Raw genomic sequence first — 16,017 nt, 5'->3', positions numbered from 1 at the left:
ATATAGTCGATGAGAAAGGGTCAGGAATGAAGGAGGAAAGGGGATTCCTTACATTTGTAATTGAGTTCGGAGAGTTTGAGTTTCATTTCTTTTGAAATGGGGCCTGTGTGTAATTGTTTTTAATTGGAAAAGCGAACACCAAATAATTTAATGCTCCGATTGTATGAGCCTATTATGTGTCAGACACGGGGCCAAGTGGTTTGCATTTATTGTCTTCTAGAAACCCCATAAACAAGTCTGGAAATAGGTATTTGGGTGAGTTCGCTCAGAAAAGGAAATGCCTAGCCCACGGCGTGTGATGTTGGGTAGCAGAGCTGGAATTCGCACCCTGGTCTCCCATCAAAGCCCAGGTTCCCGGTGGAATGAGCCATGGCCTACCTTAGGGGCGGTTACTTGATGTCCCCATTCTGCAGATGAAGAAACAGAGGCTCAGCAAAGTTAAGGAAGATGCCCAAGGGGACTCAGCCAGCCAGGAAGGACAGCTGCATAATTTGTGGGTCCCGGTGCAAAATGGAAATGAATCCCATTTCTCACTCCTAACTCTACTGTCTGTATCTGTCACCTTGGTTCTCCCCAAAGGCGGGCTTGGATCTGAGGACCTCATCCCTAGAGAAGAGAGAAGGTGGAGCTCAGGAGTCACCTTCTGCCGCCCCCTTCCACAAAGGCCTTGGAAGAGTGTTTTGTACCCACTGAAGAATCCACTCAGCCACTATGGTGGCACATACCTGTAATCCCAGTACTTGGGAGGCTGAGGCAGGAAGAGCACAGGCTCAAAGCAAGCCTCAGCAACTTAGCAAGGCTCTTAGTTACTGAGCAAGACCCTGTTTCAAAATAAAAAATAAAATAGGGCTGGGGTAAAAATAAAAAAATAAAATAGGAGGTAGAATGCCCCTGGGTTTGATTCCCAGTACAAAAAAGAAAAACAAAAACAAAAACAAAAAACTACTTCATGTACTAGGACTGAGTATTTAAAATTTGTAATCAGGTGCCCTTGAGCTCCCCCACCCACCCAGCTTCACACATTTCTAGGCTCCCTGAGTTGTGGCAGGCTGCTGGATATTACAAGCCCAGGTGGGGGATTCTTTCCCTTCAATTTCCACCTCAACAACACCACTTGAACTTGAAAGTGAAGCTGTACAGCCACAAGGCCTGATGGAGGCATCCTGGAGTCCCCCACCGTCTGGCATTAGCTTTCATTTTCTGTATTCTGATGCATTGGCATCCAGGGCTTTGCTGGCCCTGGAGGGAGGTCTCCCTGCAGCAGTAGCCAGATCTCAGAGAAAGACAATGACCAGCTCCCTCACGCTCAAATGTCAACCAATGAGCCCATAACGCACACCACAAATCACTCCCTTATCAGGATATCACACTACTGGCCACTGGCCACCTGTCCCTGTCACCCCAGGAATGGGTAGCAGACAACCAGGGACAGCCGCCATGCTCAGCGCCTCTGAAGTCATTCAAACCAGCTGCCACCAAGCCTGCTTTGCCTGCTCCTTCCCATGAAAACCACTATACCTCTTTTGGTCCACCATCATTCCTTCTTTCTCTCTGCCTCCTGCTTGACACGGGTGCTTTTCTGTGTGGTCACCCCAGGATGCAGCCTGTCCCCTCCTCTGGGGACCCGTGAATATAACACTCTTCAGTGGCAATCCTATCCTGATCTGTTGGCTGGCGGTTTTCCTACTTACATCATAAAAGTAAAACCTAGACTAAAACAAATATGCAGAATGGACCAAAAATGGTATATGCATATGTGAATCTCACTATCAAGTACAAACAGTGCACCGATTAAACATTTTTAAAAAGAGAGAAAAGAAAAAAGCAAATATCCAGGTCACCTCCTCCAGGAAGCCTCCTTTGAATGACTTAGTTGGCATCACTTACCCCTCCCTCTCTGTTCCCTGGAGTCTGTTCTCTGTTCCGTCTCCCTTAAAGCTGGCCACGTGGCCACCACTGCCCTGACTGTGAGGTACTGTGAGCTAGGGGTAAGAACTCACACTTCTCTGCCTGGCGGATCGTAGGTGCTCAGTAAATTCATGGCATCTGAAGTAACTGTAACATGATACAAGAATGGCGGTCGCCGTCACAGGACTGCCATGCGTACCTGACACTTTGCGTACCATTTCTCCGCTTCCCCGAGCCACTCTGCAAGGTAGATTTGGATTCGCCTCATTCTGCAGATGAGGCGAGTGGAGCTCAGAGATGTTCAGTAACTCCCAGAAAATCACACAGCCAAGAAACAACAGAGCCAGAGTTCAAAAGTGAGCCTGTCCTGCTTCAGAATTAACACTCACTCCATTTAATTGAATTGAACAGAACTAAATGCCCTCACGAAAGACCTATTTATGACTCTTATCTGGCCCTGAGATGAAATCCAAACACTCGTTCTCTGACCTCTACTTTATCTCCGTAGTCACCTCTACTCCTAACCAACCCACCCCAACTCAGATGCACAGATGGCCAGAGGGGCTAGTGGTACCCACTGCTGTGCCAGAGTCCCCCCTAGCTCCTCCGAGTGGGAGAGGAAGGCCATTGGTGTGCAAAGTCAAAGCTACCTGTCCTTTAAAGAAAGTCTTGAAAGGTGCTTGATGCACATGAGCTGCCTGAACAATCCCTGCTCAGGAATCCCTCCTTCCCACTAGCGGGGAGATCCTTGTGTGAATCCGGCAATTTCCTACAAAACCTAGTGCTTCTTTAGCTGCTGAACACTGAGGTCAGGAAGAGTTGAAGGCCCTGAGACATGCACGGTTAGGGAAGGGAGTTCTGGCCATGCCCGCCTCTTCCCCTTCCGTCCTTCTGCACCATCCGTGAGCCTGGAATTGGAGCAGTGCACCTGAATGTCTTGGCTTACGAGAACCCCAAAGCCCGAGCTTCCTAGCAGGCTCAGATTAGCTCCCCCTCCCACCCCTAGGCATGGCATTGCGTAGGCGAGTTCCAAGTGGTTAATATTCTCCTGATAAGCAAACATATGTTCCCCAAATTTAGCAGGAGCTATAATAAAATCATCATGTTTCTAAATCCTTAATCCACAAAGAAGGAGTTGAAATCCCGGCGGCATTCCAACGTTGGCTTTTTTCAGGAATACTTACTGGGCAATTTAGGCCTGATTATTAAAACAGCAGGCAGTCTGCTTCTTTTCTGTTCACTTAAGAAAAAAAAATTGAAGCGCGATTCATAAACCAGTCTCTAAGCCCTTTATAAATTGAAAACATTTTCTTTCCAAGCAGGACAGCTGAGAGAAGTTGTGAAGCGCGTGAGCCAGGGAGACGGATGTTCCTTAATGAGGTTTCATGGGAAGGTCTGTGTGTTGGGCCTCTAGCCTATGTTATCTCCTTTAAGGGTACAGCCTGCTCGGGACCAGACGTGGCGACCTCAGATCTACAGATGCAGTGGCAGTTCACTGTCAGAGATGACAGTGGCCTTGCCAGACTCTCAGGGCTATATTTGAGGAATTGAGATTCAAGTTGAAATGGCTCCAGTCTAGCGTCCACACAAGCTTGGAGCCCCACAAACTGGGCCCCAGGTCAGAGGGCAATGACAGACCAAAAGTACTCTGATCTTTGGCCAACATCAAGAGGACCCTTTGAAGCTTCGTGGCTCATGTCAGTGATCCCGGTACTTGAAAGGCTGAGACAAGGAGGATCGCAGGTTCGGAGCCAGCCTCAGCCACTTAGTGAGGCTGTCAGCAACTTAGCAAGAGACTCTGTTTCCAAATAAAAAATAAATAAAATAAATAGAGCCGGGAGTAGAATGCCCCTGTGTTCAATCCCCAGCAACACACACACACACACACACACACACACGTAAATTGGATGTTTAAAACAAATCTGTAAAGTTTACATTGTTCTCAAGATAAATCCTCAGTCTCATGGTGTAGCTTTTGCAAGAGAGCTCTGTGGCCTTGGACAAGTGGCCCTGCTTCCTTATTAGTGTAATTAAAGTAATAACACCCCCACCGGCCATGGCGGTTCATGCCTGTAATCCTTGCACTTGAGAGGTTGGAACAGGAAGATTGCAGGTTTGAGGCCAACCTCAGCAATTTATCAAGATCCTGTTTCAAAATAAAAATGTGTAAATAAATAAAATAGGGTTGGGGTCAAGCTCAGAGGTAGAATGCCCCTCAGTTCAAACCCCAGTACAAAAAAACTTAATAACAACCCTGTAAAGATTAAGTGAAAGAATAGATATAAAAGTACCTTCTACATGCTTGATCATTTTTATCTTCTAAAACTAAGTCGCATTTAATAAATGATCACAATAACACATTGGACAGGACTTGATAAGCAAACATATGTTAACCAAAATTTAGCAAGAGTTATAATAGTATAATAGTGTGCTTGGTGTTGAAACGACTCTACACTTAATCTCCCCAATTCTGGGAATTAGATACAGATTTTGCAGAAGGGAAAAGGGCCCTCCCAGAGGGTCAATGATTCCTTAGGCTGAGATGTAAACCCAGGTATGCTGAATGTAAAGCTCATCCTTTTAACCGCCAGACTTTCTCACCCTCCAGAAAATGGGGAGGAATAGACATTTCATGTGGCAAAGGCCGGACTTGATGGCTTGCCTTTTGCTCTCTTAATCCCCGCCCAAACTCCTTCTGGAAAAAGTGTGAGATGTTTGTGTAAGCTTTCTGTTCTCTCAAGGACACTGTGCTCAGAAAACATCGATTTCTCTTTCTGTGCAGTGACAATTTTGTCTGTTCCTTATAACCCTCCAAAACAAGCCTCCTGAGGTCACCAAAGCCGGCAGCTGTGACATCCCTAAAGCTCCTTAGTGTCTGATGTCTCCCCAGTAGCAGAGAGGGCCCTATCTCCCAACCAGGGCGCGGGTGGCAAGAGGGTGGGAACTCCTGCAGGATCTGTGCTGCCGCTGGCTTCCCTCACTTCACAATTCACCTGCTGGTTGGTTTGCACTCCTTCTGAAAGAGATTTCAGGTGAAATTTCTTATCAGAAATAACTAAACTCAAGTATTATTTCAACTTTGTCTCAGTTGTGATTTTTATAACAGAATCTTGTCCAGGTTGTTTCATATGATTTAAGCTGGTGTTTTACTTCGAACATCTTTTTTTTTTTCCCTAGTGTCTTTTTTAGTCTTTGAGATTTGGGTAATTCTAGAGCTGTTTTATATTTTTTTTTATTTTAATAAATGAAAAAACAAAACAACAACAGAAAAAATAAATAACCACCAAAGAGCCGGTGTGGTGGTGCACACCTGTAATCCCAGTACTTGAGAGACTGAGACAGGAGGATCACAGGTTTGCTTCAGCAACCTTGTGAGACCCTGTTTAAAATAAAATAAAATAAAACAAAATAAAATAAAATAGGGATGTAGGTATATCTCAAAGGTTGCATGACTGTGGGCTCAATCCCCAGGACCGAGAGAAAGAGAGGAGAGAGAGAGGAGGAGGAGGAGGAGGAGGAGGAGGAGGAGGAGGAGGAGGAGGAGGAGGAGGAGAAGGAAGGAGAAGGAAGGACCAAAGAGATAGCTGTAGTGCCTTCAGAATAGTCAGTACTGACAGCATCTTGGGTGTCTCAGTGGAAGGCCCCCCAAGACTGGGATCAGAGTAGCTGTCATGGAAGAACTCCTAGGTTAGCAGAAGTAGAGAAAGAGCTGGTGCTATGAAGCTCACACCAAGGCCTCTGGCAGGAAACCACTTTTTTAGCTTTTTAATTTGCAGAGACACATGAAACTTGGGGTCTCCTGCCACTGTTTGGTATTAAGAATACTCTGTGGGCACAGGACAGGGCATCTGTCTAGACTGGAGAAATCCCAAAAGACTGCATGGTAAGACTGAGGTGGCAAGAGGAAAAGGGAGAGACAGGAAGGGAACTCTGTGTAGAAGAACCAGCATAATTACCTGCACAGTGGCATGAAGCCTTTTGTACCTAGGACACTGTGCGATTGGCTGGCTGGGTGTGGACTTCCTAAATCGCTAACAGAAGCCTCCCTTGGCTTCAGTAGTTTGTCTTTAGGATTGAACTTGGGTCTAGATCCCAGGGTATAGCAGCTCTCTGACTTCATCTTCCAGGAGGTGATGGGCTGAGCCGGACTTGGCTCCTGCAGGCTGTTATCAGGAATGGTCTCCTTTACCTTGTGAGCCTCACAGCCACAGGGTTCAACCTCTGTTCATGGTGTGCTCTAAGAAAACCTAGTAGCATGCAGAGGGCTAACACAGGAGCTCAGAGCCCAGCCCAGATGATAGAGTTACCAGGAACATGGCAGGGTTGTCCAACAGGGAGGCATTGCCCCTTCTTCTCTAGATAATGACATTGAACACAGCCCTACTGTGTGCCAGGTACTTATCTGACACTCCCTGCTCACCCTGACCCTGAGAGGTCAGTGTCGTGCTCCCTGTTTTACTGTTGAAATGCCCGAGGTTCGGGGACCCTGAGCCCCAGAGTTAAGCCAAGATGGTCGCTCCCTCTGCTTCTCACTTTCTTCTCTGAGACCTTCTGGCACATCTGTCCTTGGTTTTCAGGCTTCAGCTGTGGTGTGAACTACTTAGCTAGAGGAGCATCTTCCCAGCACTTAATTCCTCTTGGATAGGACAACATAGGCTTGTTCACCACCTGCCTCTAGCCCCAGCTCCTGACTGATTCTCTGCCATATCCTTGTTTCTCCAAGCAGAGCCAGGCACATAGAAATGGCAATGAAGCCAGCTGGCCAGTCCCTAAGCCCAGCCTTTTCTGTCCTACTGGTATAACTTGATGGCAGTCAGTGACCCATCAGGGACTTTATACAGAGCCTCCTGGTGGCTGAAGACTGATCCAAAGTCCCACAAATGCAGGAGTTTCTTCTGGGTGAGAGCAGGCAATTTCATAGATGTTTATTTCTATCCCAGCAAAAAGACACCATCTAGCAATGCTTTATGTGGCACACACTGGGGGTTGGTAAACTAATAGCACCTGTCGCTTAGATCTCTCGATGGCTCCAAACGCTGTTCTCCACCGAGTGCGGGCTGAGGATGGGCGCACAGCCTCCCAGACTGCGATGTTCCCCGCTGCCCGAGAGCAGGCATTATCAGTCTCTGTGAGCACCGCCTGCCATCGGCTCTGACTTTCAATGGCTGCTATTACATACCAATCAATCCCTGTGTATCCTCCCATCCTCGTGTTTATTTTTGTTGATTGCTCTGCTCTTGTGCGGCGCCAATTTCATTGTGATTTTGTTTCTCTCCGCTGCTTTTTCGTCTCCCAATTATTTGTCCTCTGAGAAGCGATGACAAGATCATCAACCCGACTTCGGCGAGTCACAGTTCTGAATGTTTGAGACTCCTTACCCTGGTGATCTCCGATAATCCTCAAATGACCCTGCTCCATATTGTTTCCCAACAAGACACATGTGCTCTTAAAAACAGCCATGTGCGGCACAATGGGGGAAATGGGGCAAGAAGCAGAACACTCAGAGATTTCACCAGTGGACCCATACAAAGAGAAAACAGGAGCACAGCCCTGTCCAAGTATTGCAAGAAAAATGGCACTGGACTTTGGCCAGACCTGGTGCTTGCTATAGTTGTAACTTCACATCTGTCTCAAAGCTAGATCCTCCTTCTACCTCTTCACCCTGACACACAGCTGTGACCCTTCTGACATCTGCTCCCACCAGCAAAAAACAAATCAGATCTCTTCAAGGACAAATGCCAGATCTATAGTAGCATACGTGTAACACTATACTAACATTTTCTTTCTCTTTCTTTTTCTTCCTCTTCTCCTCTTCTCTTCCTCCTCCTTATTTTTCTTCCTTTTTTTTTTTTTTTGGTAGTCCTGAGGATTAAACCCATTGAACCCAGGATCATTCTACCTCTAAACCCCATCCTCAGCCCAATTTTTTATTCTTTATTTTGAAACAGGGTCTCACTAAGTTAAAGAGAGCCTCACAAGTTGCTGAGGCTAGACAGGAATCTGTGATCCTCCTGCCTCAGCCTCCCAAGTACCGGGATTATAAGCATGTTCCACCACACCCAACATCTTTCTCTCTTTTTTATGCATCACTGGTAATATTTTTTGAGCACCATGGCTCATTCTATTTTTCCCATAACACATGGTCGGCTGAGAGGCTGGTAGATGTCTGAGGTGTGTGCATGTGTTTGTTTATTCCTATAAGGCTCAGTGCAGGCTCAGTGCAGCGGGGTAAAGTTTTCTTTATTCACCTGGTATTTCTGCAGGGAGAAAATCTTTCATCTACAGATGTAAAATTCCCATTATCTTCAAACTACTCCTTAACATATTTGTTGAGACAAATAATTTATTGGAACGAATGCACATTTTCAAAACAATCATTCCCGATTGAGTTTTAATCTTTGTCTTGTTTATTCAGACTGGACCAAAAGGATTGAGTACCAGCCTGGCTCCGGGAGCATGCCCTTGTTCCCCAGCATCCACCTGGAGACCTGTGATGGCGCCGTGTCCTCCCTCCTGGTCACCGCGGAGCTGCAGACCAACTATATTGGCAAGGGCTGTGACCGGGAGACCTACTCTGAGAAATCCCTTCAGAAACTATGTGGTAGGTTTTCCCGTGCTGGAACACGTTAATTGCTTTTAAATAATATAGGCAAATAAAGCCTATCTTGTTATATTAGAATCAGCCTGGCCTACTCACATCCATATAGACCTAGATATAGATCTCCTGGGTGGGTGCTTGCATATGGCCAATGGGTCGTAAGGCTCAGCTTTTGGTGTGAGACACGGCTGATTCAGACTCTGTTTGCCAGTTATGTGGCCTTGGGCAAGTGGCATGACAAAGCCTCCATTCCTTAGGAGTAAGCCAGGGATTAAGCTGCACACTGAGTTTAAAATACCTGGAACGGAGCAGAAAGACACTCCAAGCTCCTATCTGGCCCGCTGGTTTATAGAGAGCCACCTGGCCAGGGCCAATAGGAAAAGTGGTGTTAGACATTTGGGAAGGGATCACCTCCCGTCTGCAGGGCCAGCTGCATAGTTTGCAAGGGCCCCAGCAAATGAATACATGGGATCTTGTTTAAAGATTATTAGAAATTTTAATATGGCAACAGCCAAGCCTTAAGCTAGATGCCTTTAATGAAGAGTGGGACCCTGTGCTTGGCTCACACGCCCAGGAAGCCGAACCTGGCTGTCCACAGCAGAGGGGACCACAGCGGGGGTCAAGGATGACCTAATAGGACATTCACCCATGAGGGCAGAGGGCGGGGCATGCGGGGGCTTGATGGGGACTGAGCTGTGCTGCTTTAAAGAAGGAGGCGGGCCAGGAATTAGGCAACCAGGCTGACGGGGAGTGATGGAAAGGTGGCTATGGGGTAATCTAGCTTTGCTGAACACCTACTGTGTGTGCATACCCCATGGAATCTTCACATGCACCCCTTGGTCTGGTTCTCCATCTTCACTGTGGGGAGGATGCTATTCACTAGGTTTTAGTGATGGGAACCTCGGGGCCCCGGTGTGAAAGTGACTTGTTCAGATCTGCATAGGGGTCTGTCTGAAAGTGAGGTCTCTCTGAATGGTGGGGTCTATCTGAAAGTGGGGTCTATCTGAATGGTGTGGTCTCTCTGAATGGTGGGCTCTCTCTGAATAGTGGGGTCTAACTGAATGGTGGGGTCTATGTGAATGGTGGGGTCTCTCTGAATGGTGGGGTCTCTCTGAATGGTGGGGTCTCTCTGAATGATAGAGTCTCTTTGAATTATGGGGTCTCAGTGTCCAGCCAGGATCCTGGAGTCAGAGCATCACTCTCCAGTGAGCCCGTGGAAGGGGAGGATGAGCATCCCGCGAGTTGGGGACGGTCCCACAGGCTTGCTCAGCCAGGCTGCTAAAGTGTTACTACACCCCCTTCCCCACCCCTGCACTCCTAGTTTTTTGTTTTTTTTTTTTTCTCTAAGAGTCACCAGGGACTCTCCTCTGCCTCTCCAGCCATGCAAGGGAAGTTTAGGAAAAGGCTTTCTCCTATGCGAGGCCTGTACTGAGAGGTGATAATACCTCCTCCAGAGGAAAGGGAGGCTCCTGAACACACAGTCTAGCTGCCACTGCTACTTCAGGGACAGTTTTCTCCCCTCAACATGAGTGTACACGCTCACCCATGTACACACACACACACACACACACACACACACACACGATTCCCCCAACTCTAGATAAAGGAGAAACTATAGATGAGCAAATAAGGGCACCTAACTGAGGGGGTGGGAGGGAAAGAGAGAAAATCCCTAATATACATGGTGTCCATTCAGCAACATATCAGAGTCGATCACTAAGCCAACCATGAGAAGGAGGGAGGAGGGAGGGAATGAGGAGGGAACTGGAGAAGGGCTAATTGTGTGATGTGTGACTCTACCGTCTTGAGCTCTATTAAAATGTACAACTACATTGCACCTATAAAAATTTTTTTAAAGAAATAAAAGAAAGGAAGGACAGAAGGAAGGAAGGAAGGAAGGAAGGAAGGAAGGAAGGAAGGAAGGAAGGAGGGAGGGAGGGAAGGAATGAGAGAAGCATTTATATCCAAAATAAATCCAGCCGCTTGGGTGTCTCCATGTCCCATCCATCATGTCCCCAGGCTGGCAGGGGAAGCCCATGGGTGGGGGCAGACCCCTCTGGAACAGCAGAGCAGATTGAAGAAGAGAGCCCAACTCCATTGTTCCAAGTTGTTTTTGCAAAACTGGGTATAAGGGAGCTGCAGTGTTCAGGTGCCTCCACTGCTCTCCTTCCTTCTGCGTGTGCAGAAGCCACCTCAGGTGACGTCTTCCTTTGAATGAATATCCCATTTCCCTCCCAGTGCACCTGGATTATAAGTCAGCTCGACCCCACGCCACCGTGGGTTAGAGTCATTTCCTTAACTCCTCCAGGTTAGCCAGAGATGATGGAATCTGCTTGCTAAAGCTCCGATGGGCCCAAGGGCACGTGCTCATGATTTGATTTGGAATGATCCTGGGGAGAGTTGGGATGTGTGGAACGTGAGAAGGATGTTCTGAAAGAAGAAACTGCAGAGGAAAAAAACATTGCACATGGAGTGTTTAACCAGGCTCGCCCCATCTGGGTAGCCAGCTTCACCTTGCAGAAAGACAGCCCCCTGCGGGTGCAGCTTGACCTGGTGCTGGGAGCTGCCATTTGGAGAGGGGAAGTCTGGCTTCTCTCTAATGACTCTCCAGCTAGTGCTGCCCACTACTCTCTGGAAACCCTGTCCACGTAACCCTGAGGGCCAGGCCAGGCCTGCCTCACTCAGAGGCCTCACTTGTTTGCGCTGGGGAAAAGTGCAGAAACAGAGAGCAGAAGAATCAAAGGGGTGAGACACCAGCTCCCCTCCCCAGGCTCTTTCTGAATGTCAAGGGGAATGCAGGCTGGATAGTTCCCAACGGGGAGCTGGGTTGCACCCTCGGGTACCTGACAGGCACCTTCTGTGTGCTTTCAGGGGGTGGTGGAAAGGCTTCTTGCTCTAAGCATGGGTGTTCATTCATTTTTCATCCTACAGATCTTTATTGACTGTGGAGGGAAACAGGGAGTCCAATTAGGTTGTTATTGCTATTGTCTGAGCAAGAGATAATGAGTTCTAAGCCAGGGGAATGGTGGTAGGGGTGATTTTAAAACAAATTTAAGAGGCAAAACCAGCAAGATTTAATGACTGATTCACTGCCTGGAGTGAGAGAGAGGAGCTCTAAAAAGGCCCTAGTGTGAGCATCTAACTAGACAGGGTGCCCCAACCAAAACTAGGAATCCAGGGGCAAGAGGAGACTTAGGGGACAGCGATGACAGTGGTCCGTGGGACACCCAGGGGTGATGCCTAGTTCTAACCTGCCTCCATGCACCTGAGGACCTGCCTGCACTCTGCACCCCCACACAGCATCCTGGTGGTCCATCAGGCACTGGTACCAACAGAGAGCTCATTCATCCATTCATTAATTATTTGATCATGTATGTACAAAGGCTCTCTGCCTCCGGGATATTCCATCATGTGGTCTATTTCATCATCCTGATGGTTCGCCCCCCTCTTTGCCTGGCTTGTTCTTATCCCCAAGCCTTTGCTCCTGTGTCCTATCACTGGAAGACTTTCTTCCCTTTCACTCCCAAACCCCTCTCTTTCATCCAAAGTCACCTGTCCCCACGCATCTTGTGGTGCTTCCATGGTGGCTGGAGTTGGGAGCATCCTCTGTGATGCTGTCATGGTGCAGTGACTAGCCAGGGAGGTTTCCCCAGAGGATCACCATGGAAGTCTGCTCATCGGCCACCTGCTTTCTTCTCCACAACATTGGCTTCCATGAAGAGCTACAAGAGAATCCCATCTAAGGGGAAAGCAGACACAGCTGTCAGGAAGTACCTGGGCAGACGAAACAGCATTAAGATGGCCTACCTAGACCTAGAGAAGCCCTGGAGGTCATGTATGTCACTTCCTGAGATTAATACCTGGAGGCACTTCCATTCTGCCTTAGACAAAAGTAATCAAGGGCTCTGATCCCGTGTGACCTTCAGCCTGTGTGCCAGATACAACTTATGAAGTTTCCCATCACCCTGGTTTTCCATGAAGCCAGGCTTCTTGCAGAAGTTGGCCAACTGTTTGTTTATAACGTCTTGCAAATTCAGAGTTTCAGACAAAGGACCTAGCAACTTGGTACCAAGCTTTCCAGAGGCAAAATGTCACTGAATTAGACTGTGAAATGCATGAAGAAGCCTTCAGCGAGCCCTCTCAGCTGAGTTAAGTTTGACATTAACCACAGCCCACGGAAAGGTCCACTTCGATGACCCCATGTCACTGCGTATTACAGGAAATAGAAAAGTGCTTTTCGATGCATATGACTTTCCTAGCACAGAAGTCAGGGCCTGATCCTATTGTCAGGGGGTGGGAGGGATCACAGGACTCCTGGCAGCTGACCAGGACCTCCTGCATACCATACCAGGGCCCGCTCTTTTGTTTGTGAATCAAGGACTCCCAAGACAAGTCCTGTTGAAGGAAAAGACACAGAGCGGCAACATGCTATTAACATCAACATGCTATTAAAATCAAGTGCACACTTGTAATCCCCGCGCTTGGGAGGCAGAGACAGGAGGATTGCGCAGGTTCGAAGCCAGCTGCGCTGGCTTAAGAGACCCTGTTTCCTAATAAAAAGGTATAAAATAGATCTGGGAGTGTAGCCCGGAGGTAGAAGGGTTTCCAGGAACCCAAGTACCACCAAAAATAAAAATAAAAATAAAATAAAGTACTTCATCTATCAGAGTAGCACAGGTGACCAGACTTGAAGCTTTTCTCAGTATCAGGCACTTGTGAATGTTGTGAGCCAGGAGATTTTCCAAGAGGGCTCATTCATTTATCCAATGGGATATTTATTCATTTAACAAATATTTGCTGTCTGTCCAAAAGCTGTACTGACTCGTAAACTAATATAGAGATGAATAAAACCACCTAACAGTTCAGACTCCTGGTGAAGACAGATATGTTTAAAGATTTGTAATGCACGTTTTTAGGAGCTGCAAAGGATCTGTGGTTTTCTACTCACCTTGCAGTTTAACAGAAATTGTTCTAAGGACCTCCACCCAAGGCTTTGATACTCTCAGAAAAGCACAATTCCGGGAAGCTATTACAGGTTTCTCCAATACAAGGAGGAGAGGGGAACACCTGCTGGGAATCAGATTAAGTCACTAGTCATATCTCAGCAAAGGACTACACACTCACTCATGAAAATGACCATGAGCATTAGGTCTCTTCCTGGATACACTTATTTCTTGGAGGTCATTGAAGCAACTTCCATGCCATACCCTTCTATATTGGGGAGAAGGATTTTACCTGTAGTAGTTATGCCCAACTTAGTAGGTATCTATGGCTCTGCTCCAGGAGTCTGCTGTCCACCTAGAAATCCAAGTCTTATTTCATCTAGAAATCTACATTTCTGATCCCAAGGCTCTCTTTAGGGTATGCCTCTTGTCAAGGTTTTTAAAGGTGAAATGATAGTCTGACTGCAGGTGCAATTCAGTGTAAGCGTCTAAAAAGATATCAGGAAGTCTTCCATGCTGGTACCTCAGGAATACAGTTAGAGAAATGGGAATCATAGCTACTGATATAAAACCCTTATATGAGCCGGGCATGGTGGCGCACGCTTGTAATCCCCGCGCTTGGGAGGTGGAGACAGGAGGATCGCGCAGGTTCGAAGCCAGCCGTGCTGGCGAAAGAGACCCTGTTTCAAAAATATAAAATAGGTCTGGGAGTGTAGCCCGGAGGAAGGAGGGCTTCCAGGAACCCCAGTACCACCAAAAAAAAAAAAAAACCCTTATATGCATCATTTAGGACAGGTTATGCTGCAGTAACAAATGAACTCACAATCTCACTGGCTTAAAGTAACAAAGGTTTATCATTCCTACCACATGTCCTTCTTGGGTTGGCTGTGGCTTTCCTTCATGCTGGCTCCCCATCAGAATCCAGACTAATAGAACAACCTCCAGCCAGAGTATTGTTGATCTCAGAGAAGACAGAAATGAACGATGAGCCATGGGCCTTTAAGGTTTCTCCCCTAATATGACATATGTCAATTGCCCTCATATTTCATTGGTCAGAACAAGTCACATGGCCAAGGTGATATCACAGGTCAGACCTTTATGTTGGATATAGACACATTCTTCTGCCACACAGCCCTGGTGGTCCATCCAGCACTTCTAGAGGGCCCTCTGCTTTCCACTGGAACTCTATGCCACTGAAATCCTGCACCTGCTGCACTGCTCCTTATAAAAAGTAAAAGACTTATTGGCTCTCTAAAGGTGGAACAACTTCTATCTGGTTGCTGCGTTTGCATGATGGTGCTTGGCATAGTTTGGACACCACATAAACATTTATTGAAATGATATGGAATTGGCATTATGCATCTGCTGTGTTTACCATGTGTCTTTTCCTTGCAGAAAATGCTGCACAAGTTGAGCCCTCTTCCTTGCTTACACTGGTGCCTCTCTCTCTCTCTCTCTCTCTCTCTCTCTCTCTCTCTCTCTCTCTCTCTCTCTATCTCTCTCTCTCATACCCATCTACTTATCCCAACCACTTCCTATTTCCCTGACCCTGGTGCCACAGGTTTGCTTCACAGTGTTCAGAACACTCCCTACCCTCACCAAAGACATCCAGAGAAAAATGCAAACCCATAAACTAAGCTCGGACAATGACTGCCACCCACAGCCTCCATTTGAATTCTTAAACCATCTTGTGCCCTCAAATCTTCCTCATTCACCCCCTGTCTCCATCTCCTTTTTGTCTCACAGCAGCTTCCCCACCCTGGTAGAGCCCAGGAACCTGGAATCAGACCTTATTATTCCTCTAAAGCCCCTAGAATATAAGCTAAGGGTGCTGAGCAACAGAGCAACATGAATTCTCAGAGCCTGATAGCTCCAGAGGCCATCTCAGAGGATTCATGGGAACATCTTAAGTACACCCTGATGTGCAAAGATGCCATGTCATCTCTGCAAGTGATGTGTCCTGTTGACCCACTGAATACCCATGGAATCCTTTGGGGAGAAAAGACAGAAGAACTTTGGGAGAAAGTAAATCTTTCTCAGTTTGTTTAAATGCACTAAGAAATGGAATGCAATCTGTTAAGTTTGTAGAAGCATGTACCATCTGGTTAAATGTGGCTTCATGCTTCCCAGCAGGCAACATCTGCAGCAAGGGAGGGTGCCCTGCCCCTGTCCCTTCACAGGGAATACAAGAGGACAACACCCTGAGGGCCTTTCCAGGGCACATGTGGTCCTCAATGAGACCCTCTGAGGAAGCATCTACCTGTTGGCGGAGGGAGGCTCTGTTGGGACTGTGCTGTGCTTGGCAGGCAAGCTGGTTGGCCCTCTGAACAGTACTGTTGGGGAGAAAGACTATCCACTGGATGTCTGAGAGCTGCGCCCACCTCTAGCTAGCTGTGGGCTGTGTAATTCTGGTCTAGTCATTTCTCCTTCTCTGGGTCTCAGTCTCCACATTTGCAAAATGCACAGGGAGCTACAAGGTCTCCCTACGGTTCACTGAGATGGTGTGCTGGGAGGCTGGGCTTTGGAGTTGAGCCCTAATAATGAGCCAACTCACTACCTAGGTGCAGC

General features: G+C 47.4%; 1 protein-coding gene across 2 annotated transcripts in view; it reads left to right on the top strand.

The window, feature by feature from the left end:
* Positions 1-16,017, top strand: part of CLSTN2 (calsyntenin 2) — a gene marked incomplete at both ends in the record, with an annotated part of 643,893 nt that overhangs the window by 524,062 nt on the left and 103,814 nt on the right. For both annotated transcript variants that reach the window (XM_080695636.1, XM_080695637.1), the window contains one exon: positions 8,324-8,509. In XM_080695636.1, the coding sequence (XP_080551762.1) occupies positions 8,324-8,509 (186 nt within the window). The remainder of the gene's footprint in view (positions 1-8,323; positions 8,510-16,017) is intronic.

The sequence above is a fragment of the Muscardinus avellanarius genome (genome assembly GCF_963383645.1).
Source record: "Muscardinus avellanarius genome assembly, chromosome: 5".
NCBI lineage: Eukaryota > Metazoa > Chordata > Mammalia > Rodentia > Gliridae > Muscardinus > Muscardinus avellanarius.
The sequence above is the reverse complement of the archived record's forward strand: the minus strand, read 5'-3'. Positions and strand labels throughout refer to the sequence as shown.